Below are 13,136 nucleotides of genomic sequence, written 5' to 3'. Positions count from 1 at the left end.
GCGCTACTTTGTAACCCTTTGCACAACATTATGCCTGCGCCAGGCATAATGTATGCAAAGGGGGCATTCCCGCGTTAGGGTAGCCTGAAAAATGGCATAAGGAAATCTATGAGATTTCCTTGCACCATTTTTTACAGCACTTTTAACGCCTGTTCAAGAGCAGGCATTAAAAGAGGGCTTCCATTCTTTAGAATTGGGTCCTATGTACTCTGCAGGAGTAGCGCCAATATTTTGGTGCTACTCCTGCAGAGTACATCAATAGCATCATAAGAAATGACGCTATTGCCCCCTACCCTGCGCCATGGTGCACCATATTTTAAATACGGTGCACACATGGTGGCGGTAGGGGAGTGCTAAGGGGTGCAGGAAAAGTGGCGCTGCGCTCGGTGCACTCCACTTTCCATAAATCTGCCCATCTGTGTTTGAGATTGATGCTATTGTAGGTCTCTGACTACTCTCGTCTTCCCTTGTTATTTAGTACCAATTTCTAAGTTGAGACACTGATTTAGTTGAATTTACTAGCTATGCCCTATATAGGTGGAATTCCTCTTCAGTTCTTGTGGAAAAGAACTAACTGAAAGCAACCACAGCATTTATCTGATTATGTTACTTCCTACTCCAACCCCTGGCCTCATCATCTCGCGGTAGGAGTATTTCCCTCATCATGCAAAGCTGCTACTGCATGTTCCCAGCAGGCTGATACAAGCCCTCCAGACGCCAATCTGCTTCTGCTGGATAGAACTTTGCTTCAGGCAGTCGTGGATAAAATCTATACCCTCGTCAGCAGCTCTGTCAAGTTTGATCCTTTCCCTATCAATGACTTGATTCAGGGTCTTTTGTAAGGTCATCTAGAGTCGACTGAGCATTTAGGTCTATAATGGCTAGACTGACCATAGTACCACTGTGGGACATTGCTTTGTTGGTTGACTGGGGTGTGAACCCTGGCCCAGCAGCACCCACAACCATTGTCAGGGTAAGGCACAAGCAAACCCCCATTAACCTGTGCTCACCCTCTAGTAGCTTGGCACAGTCAGGCTTAACTTAAAGGCAATGTGTAAAGTATTTGTGCAACACTTCAAACAGTCATACAATAAAAACACACCAAGTTACATAAAAAATGAAATAAGACCAAAACGACAAAAAAATCAGTAGGACTAGAGATATTCATTTTTAAAGATTAAAGTGTAAAACAGCACCTAAAAGCAGAAAGCGCCATCCACATCTACCTCTCACACTGGCCTGGGTCAAAGTCAAAAGTTCAGGCTGACTGAAAATAGAGCGCAGGTCACATATTATCCCCAGATCAGTCTTGCTGAGGTTCTCAAGTTTTGTGCCAAGAGTCCAGTTCACTTTCGAGAGGGCTGCGAGGAGCAAGGAGTGCTTTGCGGGAGGCTTTCGGCATGGAGCAAAGAGCAGGCTGGGGGTCGTGGACGGGCAGGCTGAAGCTTCATTTTGCCGACTTGCTCCGAATGGTTGATGCTATCGTGTGATGAGACAGACTGGCGGCAGTCTTGGTGCGGAAGGCCCTGGTAGCAGTCGCGAAAAGCCCAAAAGTTTGATTTCAGTGCCTGTGAATCACACCAAGGCTCCAGGGCCTGAGAGACACTAGTTGGGGTTCAGGAACCTGCAGTAGTTGGGTGAAGCGGCTGGTGAAGGATGTTGGAAAGCCAGCAAATAGCCTTCGCAGTCATTCTGAGGTCCTGGGTTCAAGATGAAGTTTCAGGTCCAGTTCTCCTTCCCCAGGCAAGAGGGCAGCACGCATTAGGTCAGCACAGCTGGGCAGCAGCTCTTTTAGAGCAGCAGAACAGCAAAGTGGCAGTCTTTTCTGCAGCACAGCAGTCCTTCTTCCTGACAGAATATCCACAGGTCTGAAATGTACTGAAGAATGGGTGTCTGAGGTCCACTATTTATACACAGTAGTGGCTTTGAAGTGGGAAGAAGCTTCTAGAGGCATGCTTTTGAAATGCACAGATGTACTGCCTTCCTTGCTCCATACTAACTCCAGGTGGCATTCAGCCCTCTGTGTGGAGACAGGACACAGCCTATTCAAGTGTAAGTGGGGCTGGGCCAATTTCCCCCAACCCCCCTATCCTGCCAGTGATGGCCCATCCAGTCACACCTAAGCTCCTCATTGTGTATGGCCGTCTAGGAGGAACACACAAAGCCCAAGTGTCACCCACACCCCGTCATGTGACCCAGAGACAGGCTGCAGGCACTAAATGGCTAAGACAAGAAAATGCTAACTTTCTAAAAGTGGCCTTTTCAGAATTATAATTTAAAATCCAACATCACCATAAATTAAGGATTTTAATTTGTGATTCCAGAGACACCAAAATTGAAGGGATGGCGTGTTCTCATTTGGAAATTACACTTAAAAAATGTAAGGTAGGCCTGGCAGTAGTGAAAAAGGAATTAAGGAGCTTTTCCCTACCAGGACCTGTAAGACTTAAAAGTACATGTCCAACAGTTTAAATACATTGTACCCCGCCCTTGGAGCTATCCAGGACTACTTTAGGGGGTGACATATGTGGTAAAGGTTTACTTTGCCAGGTCGAAATGGCAGTTTAAAACTGCACAAACACTGGCTGCAATGTCGGGCTTGTCGGGTTAAAATGCTACTTAGGTGGGTGACACAAACAGTGCTGTAGGCCCACTAGTGGCATTTAGTTTACATTGCCTGTGCACATATAGTGCCCTTTACAATGGTCTTATAAGCCAATTAAATATGCAAATTAGGCATACGCCAATTTTACAATTTTGTAAGCAGGGAACACAAGCACTTTAGCACTAGTTAGCCTTTGTCCCTGCATAGGCTCACTAGTAGCATTTAGTTTACATGCCCTGGGCACACACAGTGCACTTTACTAGGGTCATACAAGCCAATTAAATATGCCAATTAGGCATAAGCCAATTTTACCATTTAAAAACAGGGAACACAAGCCCTTTGGCAGTAGTTTGCAGTGGGAAAATACGCAGAGTCCGAAGGCCAGCAAAAATGAAGTCAGCAAAAACAGGCAGTCTGAGGGCAAAACATTAGGGGGAACCACACCAATAGGCCAAGTCTAACAGCCATCATGGCATTTTTCCAGTGGGCTGCATGCCAGGGGGCTGCTATTAGAGCAAAATGGACTGCCATTACCCTACTATGACCCCATGGCCCTAGTCTATTTGTGGCCGTCTGCAGTGTGGCACTGGTTTGAACATGCTTACTGGGCTGATTTTGTTTTCTCGTCAGGTCCTGATTTCAGTACTAGCTACACTGCCTACAGCCTCCTCTCAAGTGTGTACACAGAAAATTTGTCATTGTTAATGTGTTTAAAGAACCAAGTGCACATAGAGGTTAGTTGGATCAGATGGGTATCAAACACTCTTCCCAAAATCTTCTAACCCTCCTGGTCCAATATGAAGTCTGGCAGTAAAGAAACAATGTGAATTATAGATGTAGATAGGAGTGCTAATTGTGATAAAATGTTGTGCAACTCATTCTTAAGATCAGCAGTGACTTTAGACTAGATATGATTAAGGTATAAATATTGTCTCCTAGGTTGACATGAACATATTGGGAAGGTGCGACAAGCAAACTAGGAGGTGGAATATACTGTAGAACATGGAATGTTCAGTATTTTTATTGCCCAGAATTGTTCTAGACGGACCACACTTTGAAAACTGATATCAATCTTTTAATGAATGAGGGTCATGAAGGAAAAAAGTGAAACTCAAAGATATACTGTGTTAATATCGGTTGCTATATACATCTAGTGATGATGTGAACAAATTAAACTAGCCTTCTACTGCATTACGGTACTTGAAATATTTCCCACAGTGACCACTGCTTCCTCCTCAATGGTACATTTATCTACTAATCCATAACATTTCTGTTTATCTAGAGAAAATCTTTAGCAGTGCTTCTCAGAGTAATTTAGGCCCTTCTGTTGCTTTTAGGCATTGCCAGATATGCGTTCCCTTTTGTTGACCACCTTTTAGTGAAAGGTGAACAGTGGATCACTGGGGCAAAGTGAGATTCAGAATTTTCAGCATCCTGCTCCATATCTTACTAAACTCATCCGTGAAAAACGCAATTTGTGACAGCCAAAATTATTTGCATACTCTCATTGTGTTCTTGTTTTCCCTCAGTTCAATATTAGCACCTGCCTACCCCTAGTGCAAATCTTAGCTTCCTGGTAGGTGTGATCAGAAGTGTTAGCTCAATCCAATAAAGTTTGCCACTGTATAATGTGAGAAAGCTCCAATTGTGTAGTTCCGGATGTATTTGGGTTCACCTCATGCTGATTTCGGTGTTCATTATGGGGAGATATACAAAGTGTTTCACAGAGAGATGAGAGCACCGTGTTCCTACTATCTCAATTAAGGTTTGTTTGAGCATTTCTGAAGGGCAGGAGTGAAGATGAAGATTCAGGAGGGCTGAAGGCCTGTCATATTTATAGGCTGTCCACCTAAGATAAATTAGAATAAAGTTAATCTAAATATTCTACAAGTGACACAGTTACATGGCCAGGGGGTAGATTCAAAACCTGCCAGCTTTACTGGATTCACTTTGAGTACTCTTGTTATAGGAAATCCCAAAATGGGGCAGGCCAGAGCCATGCCACATTTCAATAAAGTTTGTCATTTAAATTAACTGTCTGAAAACTGATCTCCTGTGGATAACGTGAAGATATGAGGCGGTACTAGTCCCTGTGGACGAAAGATAGGCACCCCAGGTGGAAGCCGAAATGGTGGACAACAAGTACTCAGGAGCCTGCATTTCAAAATGAGTACTAGTTCAAGATATGTATCAACTGTAGTGGATGTTGAATTTAGTGTAATCTTCATAAAGGATATTTATACATGGCAAAAACGGTAAGGCAACAAATAAGAAATTGAGCAGTGGATGGAGAAAGGGAGGCAATAGTCCGAACACTGCTGAGCACAGTGATTTTGACAGTGAATGTGGTAGTCCACGCAGAGCATATCAAATAGGTTATTTTAAAAAACAGATTTAGAGATATAAGCTGGAAATGAGTATATGTATGAAAAGAACAGCAGACACCAATATAAATGGACACAGCAATGTGCTTTTGTTTCTGAAATGTTGACAATAGCCTCCAGTGGACACTTGATTGTAATTTAATCCCTCCAAAGATATGACTATGTTAAATTTATTTTCTATAGGACTTCACGATGACCCTGTACTTGAGGCACTACTGGAAGGATGAGAGGCTGTCCTTCCCGAGCAGCAACAACCAAAGCATGACATTCGATGGGAGGCTTGTGAAAAAGATTTGGGTTCCAGATATGTTTTTCGTTCACTCTAAGCGATCTTTCATCCATGACACAACTACAGACAATGTCATGCTGCGGGTTCAGCCAGACGGGAAGGTGCTCTATAGCTTGAGGTATCACTTCATCCTGTTAAGGTTCTTTTCACTATGATAGCACATTGTCAAAGGTTTTTGAGGGACATCAAATTTAAAAAAGTGTTCAAAATGGTAAGAAAGATATTTAAAATGGTGGATTATAATTGATTACATTATAGAAGAGTTATCTGCTCTTAAGGTGTCCTTAGCAGTGTATTAGATGGTATTATAATGACCAAACAAGTTGCAGTGCAAATGAGAATGAATACATGTTGTGGCGGTACCGGGATAAAAAGTATTATACATTGAAGACATGGGTGGTACGCAGTCTCCTCAATCATGTGCTCCTAAGAAATGTTCACAGCATCTGCTTCATTGAACCTCTCTCCTGCTGACATCACAATCAGCTGGAGAAACATTTGCAACACAGCCAGCTAGTCTGCTACATATATATCTCTGCAAAACTATTTACAACACACCCTTCTGTCTACTATGCACACATTGCTAGACTTGCATAATAACAATAATGTTAAGAATAATCATCTGAGTAATACATAACAGAATCATCACGTGTTTTGTGGATTTCCGGGCTCCCTTTGACTTGGTGGACCATGAGATTCTGTGGACAAATTGGAAAGTATGGGTATACTGGGAACACTACTGGGGATACTAAAAGAGCTCCATACTGGAAATTGGGCAAGAGTAGAACTGGTTGCAGTTGGAAACCTTTCCCAGAAGATACGTACCAGCAACGGGATTTGGCAAAGTTGAGTGTTGGCTCCAACCCAATTTTCCCTGTACCTTTCTGATCTGCCAAAAATGATTATAGGTACTCATTCCTTCTCTCCCAAAATGGGGCGCTCTCATATATCATGTCTGGGATATGCAGACAATTTGGTTCTTATAGATTGTATGGCAGTTAGTCTACAAAGGAAATTCTTTAAAAAAAAAAAAAAAAAAAATTGAGTTTTATAAACTGTAAACAAACAGTGCAGTGCAGGCCATGCAAGACAGAACATTCATACTGTATTACAATACCAAAAATAGTATTGAGCATGTACCAACCAGTGGACATTCACATCCAATATATAATTGAGGCTCATCCACCCCCCCAAACCACAAAAAATCCACATGAAAACAAACATGATATGGAATCTGTGAGAAATGGATAAATGTCAGTACCATAGTTAGTCGTCACCTGCTCAAAAGGCTCATTGTGTGATGTCCCCCCCATCCTCCTTACTATCTGCAGAGCTTACACCCTCCACACCCGAGATCCAGTCCAGTAATGTACCCCAAGCCTCCAAGTCAGTGAGTGCCTTGTCATCCCTTCGTGCGAAGCGCATATGTTGCTCCTCAGCCACACCCAACTCCGTTAGGTCCTGTATCCAATCAGGGAGCAATGGACTCCGGGTGCTCATCCATCCAATCACTACCCTGCGCCTGGCCAGCACCAACGCCATCTGAGCTAATTTATACGGAATACTCCGACCCCGCGGCTTCTGCACCACTCCCAATAGGCAGGCCATTGGTGTCACCTCTATCCCCAAGCCTGTCACCTTCTCTACTTTCGCCACTACTTGTGCCAAAAATTGTTCACCAGTCTGCAAGTCCAAGCCAGATGCAGGAAGGAAGGCCCCAGCACACCACATCTGGGACACTCCGCCCTGCGTCCGGGTCAATCTTATTTAAACGACTTGGCGTAAGGTAAGTTCTGTGTACAAAGTTAAAGTGCAGGAGCTTAAATCTGTTATTACATGACACCTTACGAACCATGGACAGTGCTAGATCCCAATCAGTATCGGACATGGGTGCCCCCAGGTCCCTCTCCCAAGCCCTGCGACTCACTCCCATCACTGTCGACTGGTCCTCCCGAAGTGCTTTATGAAACTGAGCAACCCCTCACCCCAGTTAAGAAGGCCATGTAACACAGAGGAAGCCCCGGGTGCCAGAGGGAAACCTCAAGATTATCAAATACTAAACTACCTGTTTTTGCGGGGGGACCTGCCTTTTTGGTCCTGGGCTCACTAACCATATAGGGGAACATACCAAACCCAAACGTTTCTGAAAACTATACACCCGAGGGAATCCAAAGAGGTGTGACTTGCGTGGATCCCCCAATGTAATCTTACCCAGAATCCTCAGCAAACCTCAAATTTAGCTAAAAAAATTACATTTTTCCCACATTTCTGTGTAGGATCACCGTACCGGGACAAATTTCCTACCACCCAATGTTCCCCTCAGTCTCCCGGTAAAAATGATACCTCACTTGTGTAGGTGGGCCTGTGACAAAGAAGAGCCAAAAAACGTGTCGAAATTGAGGGGGAACCAAAGCGGGTCCAAAAGGGCAGTTTAAAAAAAAAAATTTAGGCTGACAAGTGGGGTAGAATCTTTATCGGTATAGTTGAGACAATGCTGGGTGGTAGGAATTTTTTGGATTACTGCAGATTCCGGAAGGTTCCATTACAAAAATGTGGGGAAAATGTGCGATTTCCAGCAAAGTTGGAGGTTTGCAGGGCATTGTGGGGAAGAAAATGTTGCAGGGTACATGTGAAGCACACCACCCTGGAAACACCCAGATGTTTAGTTTTCAGATGTCTCTAGGTCTTGTGAATTTTTCTACATGGCAGCGTCCCATTGTCCAAAAAGTGCATCCCTCACCATTTCAAGTGGGACAATTTTGAGAGTTAGTCAAGCTCTCATGGCCCAACTGTAGAACCAAAACCCAAAATAATCAAATGCCCTTTTGCTTGCCGTGAGATAAGATGTGTTAGTGTGCAGGAGGAGAGCTGAAAGACTGTTACCCCCTTCAGTTGGGGTGGGGGCATAACCAGGCTATTACTGGTTGGTAGCCACCACCCCACTATTTTTTTTTTTATTCCCTGGCATCTAGTAGACTTTCTGCCCCCCTGGGGTGTGGATCAGGGGTAATTGCCCCATCTGTCCACTGGTGGGCAGAACAACTTTAGCCCCATATATTTGGGGTGGGGGTATGGCCATACCCCACCCTCTTAGTTTGAAAAAAAAATCTTCCCTGGTCTCTGGTGGACTTTCTGCCCCCCTTGGGGGCAGATGGGCCTTCCAAAAATAGGCCGATCTGCCCCCAATGGGGGCAGATATAGTCAACAGTAATGTGCTCCCATGGGAGTGACCCTTATTCAAGGGGCTGCCCCCCCAAACAAAACACACACATACACATACATCAATCCCTGGTGCCTAAGTGGTTTCTGCCCTCCCCCCGGTGGCAGATTATCCTAATAGAAATAGGCTGATCTCCCCCCAAGGAGAAGAGAAATGACCTAAAATAAATTTGCCTCCCCAGGGGAGCAACCTTTGCCTAAAGGGTCGCTCCCCTTGCGTGAAATTGGCAAAACAAAATCCCCGGGCCTAGAGGTTTCTGCCCCCTTGGGGACAGATTGGCCTAATAAAAAGAGGCTGATCTGCCCACAAAGGGGACAGAAATGGCCTAAATACAGGTTGCCCCCCAGGGTAGCTACCCTTGCCTAATGGGTCACTCCCCATACATAAAAACATAAAGTAAAAAAAATATATATATCCCTGGTTTCTAGGAGTTTCTGCCCCCCTGGGGGCAAATTGGCCTAATTATAATAGGCTGATCTGCCCCCAGAAAAGGCCTAATAATATTTTGCTCCCCTTGGGGGCGGCCCTTGCCCAAGGGGCCGCTCCCCTTATGCGTAAGTGTAAAAAAAAAATCCCTGGTGTCTAGTGGGCATTTCTGCTGCCCAATCGCATCGCGATCGGGCAGCAGAAATGCTTGTAGAGACATAAAAGGAAAGGAAAGGCCTTTCCTTTCCTTTCATGCCTATGCCTGCCCCCTCCTCCCGAGCGGAAGAGAAATGCTAAGCATTTCCGCATCGTGCTGGAAGCATGGTAGGTGACCTCATAAGATGTTACTGAGAGGGATCGGGGGGGGGTCGGGGGTGGAAGAGGAAGCGCTTCCCCTTCCATCCCTGACAGGGGTGTGTGGGTGGGAGGCCCACGGGGGGAGTGCTAGCGCTCCCACAGTGGGCCGGGTGCAGGATGAGCTGGTCTCGTCCTCTGCACACGAGTACCGTGGCCGAGGGCGAGACCAGCTCGTCCAAGGCACCCAAGGGGTTAAAGCAACACCTTTTAAGCGATAACATTAGGTCATGGTTAGTGGCACTTTACTTTTTATTTAGAATGGAATTTCTTTATTTAATCTGTGGGTTAGCCAGATTTTTATTGTCTATATATGGCAGGGTACATTTTACTCATAGCTAAATCATTTGTTTAATCCTTATATGCTGGGCCAATATACTTTATTATGTTCTACAAATGATTTATTAGATATTGTATGCAACTACATGATGGTTTTCAACTATCTATCATTTATTGTTTAAGGGACAAGATCTCAAATGAGCATATCTTACTAGTACCACTACTGTCCTCTCTGATATAATGAGAGATTAGCTTATGTATGATGTACTATGAAGGACATTAACAGAGGTTTGATTTTGGATGAAGTGAGACGTGTAAACGGATTGTGTATCCACCTGTGGAGATGTATGCCTGAGGGAAGAGAAGGGATGCAGGGTATTTCTGATAATTGATACCTAATACAAATTGATTTGTGTCTACTTGTTATTTAGATGTATATGAAAAAATGCTGAAAGTGCTGGACTTAATTTAAATAGAAAAATGGCTTCATATAACTGCATTTCTTTTGTAGGGTCACAGTTACTGCGATGTGCAACATGGATTTCAGCCGCTTTCCTCTGGACACACAAACATGCTCATTAGAGATAGAAAGCTGTAAGTAAGCAATAAAAGCTTGTTGTTTTATATAATGGAAATACATGCCAGATTAGTGCCAGCATGTTCTCCTTCTTACCTGACTTTGCATAGAGACACATAATGATGAAATGGTCAGAATTAGCACTCAAGCTGGGCACAGGACTTATGAGTTAGTGCTTACAGAATGGCTATATAAAAATTGTAAATCCTCTTAGATAAGGGGTGTGTGGAACATTTTACTGTAAGTCGTGAGTGACACAAACCCAAAGGCCTTCTGTTCCATCATTTGCCTCATCTCCTTGAGCTGAACACACTGATCTCTGCATTATCACCTCCCTGCGCCAGCCGAAATTTCAGGCATTTTGATTATCTTTATTATTCTGTGATCTACAAATAGGAGAGCAAGGACCTTAAATTATGAGATTTCCGAGTGGTCCACTTATCCCCTCCCTGGATAAGAGTAGGTACAGCTCGACTACTGGATGCCTCTGCAGGATGGAACATAAGTTTGGAAGCAGATGATCACTCTGAGAACTTGTAAATGTCTGTGTGATGGTGATAAGTGGCAAATCAAAATGCCCTCTCAGTACTCCTTCTTTGGTCTGTATTGTGAACATTTATAGACTTTAGGAACAGGAGCATCATTAAAGAAACTGAATCCATTACCACCTTGCCCATCTTTCTCACCCATCTTCTCACTTATTGAGTGGGAGGTCACCCTGCTGACAACCTCATTTCCAATACTCTCATTTGAACATTTGTATTCCCTTTTTAGGGCCGAGCGCAAAGCGCTCTGTCCCTGTTGTAATCTCTCTGTGGGCTTTTAACCATGCCCATGTCACACGCATTAGTTTGGTTGGTTCGTAGGCTTGCCATTTAAAATTTGCTTGATTTCATTAGTGAAAGGCATGCAAACGTCATGCCTTTTCCTGTGTTTAGCCCACTTCGAGCGCACTGGCCAATTACTGAAAACATACGAGGCTCCATGTTTTCAGTATGGTTTCTGGACTACTTTTTCTCCAGCGTGATCTCGCTGGGCAGTAGTCGAGCACTTTGCATAACATCTACCCTGTTACTTGGATAATTGTACTTTTGCCAGTCACATGGATAATTGCACTTTTGCTGATACGTTTCACTGCAAACGAACTTCTGTTTCCTCTTGTGTGTCTGCTTTGCACTCATGGCAGCCGTCAGCTCGCTTATGTGAAACTGTTTTACTTTGCATTTTCACTTTATGTGGCAAGAAAAATCCGGTTAGTTATGTGAAACTGTTTTATTTTTCATTTTCAGTTTATGTGGCAAGAAAAGTCTAGTTAGGAGTTTACCACGCTAATAACTTTAACTCGAGCAAACGCGAGACCCATTGCATTACAAATGCTTGTTTATGTTTTGTGCATTATTTTGTACTGAGCTATATTTTTTCTTTACTTTATATAACATATCGCCTAGAGTTAGCCCTTCGCTGGGTCAGTGACACGCAACCTCTTGGAATGCCAGTAGCATGTGCTCTAGTCGGTGGCAAGACATAGAACCAAGAGTTTTACCGACAAAGAGAATCATACCTCAGCTGGCGCTACAAAGTTCCTGCTTTCATATATTCTTGCTCTGACCACAGCAGTGCAAAAAGCAAGGAGGAGGGAACAGGAGGGATGCAAGTCCCACTATAAGATCCTTATCAGAGCAGATGTCCCTGGTAATTCTATTTCAAATCAAGGCATCCAGTCATACAAAGAAGGAAATTACCAGAAGAATGGAAAGTGCTGGGAGGGATTAGGAGGGTCTTTCCTCTAGCGTGATATAGGTAGATGTCCATTTATTGGAGTTGCAAGTGATATTCAAGAGATGTTAAAATTCAAGGGGGTATGTTTGTTCCGCAAATATTTTCGTACTCACTTCCTCTGCACAGCACACCCAAAAAATGTTATTGCAGGAATGGAAAACAGTGAACACGAATAGATTCCCAGGGATGGACTATCCAATGGAGGGGTTTGAGACAGAATTTCCTCCAGTAGAAAGAACAGTTTCTTGATTATAATGACCGCTAAATCATCCTACATCGAAGGTGGAAGAATCTTGCTTGGCTGACCCAATGGACAGAAAGGTGGAAGAAGCACTAAAGTAGTCATTCACGACCATTACATTTTGATGTATAGACAGGTGCATCGCTTGTGTAAGAATGAACCCCCACCCAATTGAGCAGGCGGGTCATCTTCAACCTTTTTCACTTTGTACCTGCTAGTTCTTACATCTGGTTGGTTCTGGCAACAGTTTGTGGGTGCCTTTATAAAGCCATCAAATTGTAAATCTGGCGATTCGCAGTGGCACATTTTGGTGCCCCTGTTGTGTAGTTGCAAGAGCATACCTACCCTCAACTCTAATGTCATTTGTTGGGACTGGGGCATCAGTTAAAGGTTTTTGATGTACAGTAACTACAACCAAGAATGATTCCTACTGACTGCCCCAGGAAAAGTAAGTTCAGTGTTTTAGACCAAGGATCATTGGTGTTTATTTATTATGCATGTGTTTGAAATGTTCATAAACATTTTGTGAAAAGTTTTTAAAACAGGACAATGAGCAAAGTTTGCAATAATTTGTGGCACGCCTGTGTTTAGAGTTAATTTTAGCTCATTGTGAAAATTTCTCTATTAGAACAGCATTTTCAAGCTGGAGTATGCATAGTGCACATCAAGAACTGCCCCATTCCCCACTTCTTCATCCTCACCTGTTTCTTTGTTCCAAGAAACGTAGAACCTTTGTGAGGGAATGCGCAATGTTTTCTGCAGGGCAGACCTCAGGAGTTTGTAACTGGTCAACTACACTTGCCCACCAGAAACCATTCTGGGAAAAGGCATTTTTTGGCCTTCTTAAAAAACATCTGAGAAGCAAAACTTGCTCCATCATGGTTAGTTAGATTTATGATCTTGCACTCACCATGGCTGGTGAGACTTCTAAATGTAATGTGGAGTTTCTTTCCAGTTTATCAACCACTTCTTTTGACACAGA

General features: G+C 43.6%; 1 protein-coding gene across 1 annotated transcript in view; it reads left to right on the top strand.

Annotated features, from left to right (window-relative positions):
- LOC138296400 (gamma-aminobutyric acid receptor subunit rho-1-like) overlaps window positions 1-13,136 on the top strand; it is a 459,035-nt gene that overhangs the window by 296,581 nt on the left and 149,318 nt on the right. Inside the window, exons 5-6 of the mRNA XM_069235486.1 lie at window positions 5,173-5,396; window positions 10,069-10,151. Coding sequence (XP_069091587.1) covers window positions 5,173-5,396; window positions 10,069-10,151 — 307 coding nt within the window. The remainder of the gene's footprint in view (window positions 1-5,172; window positions 5,397-10,068; window positions 10,152-13,136) is intronic.

Source organism: Pleurodeles waltl, chromosome 5 (genome assembly GCF_031143425.1).
Source record: "Pleurodeles waltl isolate 20211129_DDA chromosome 5, aPleWal1.hap1.20221129, whole genome shotgun sequence".
Classification (NCBI taxonomy): domain Eukaryota; kingdom Metazoa; phylum Chordata; class Amphibia; order Caudata; family Salamandridae; genus Pleurodeles; species Pleurodeles waltl.
Note: the sequence above shows the minus strand (reverse complement) of the source record. Positions and strands in the feature narration are given on the sequence as shown.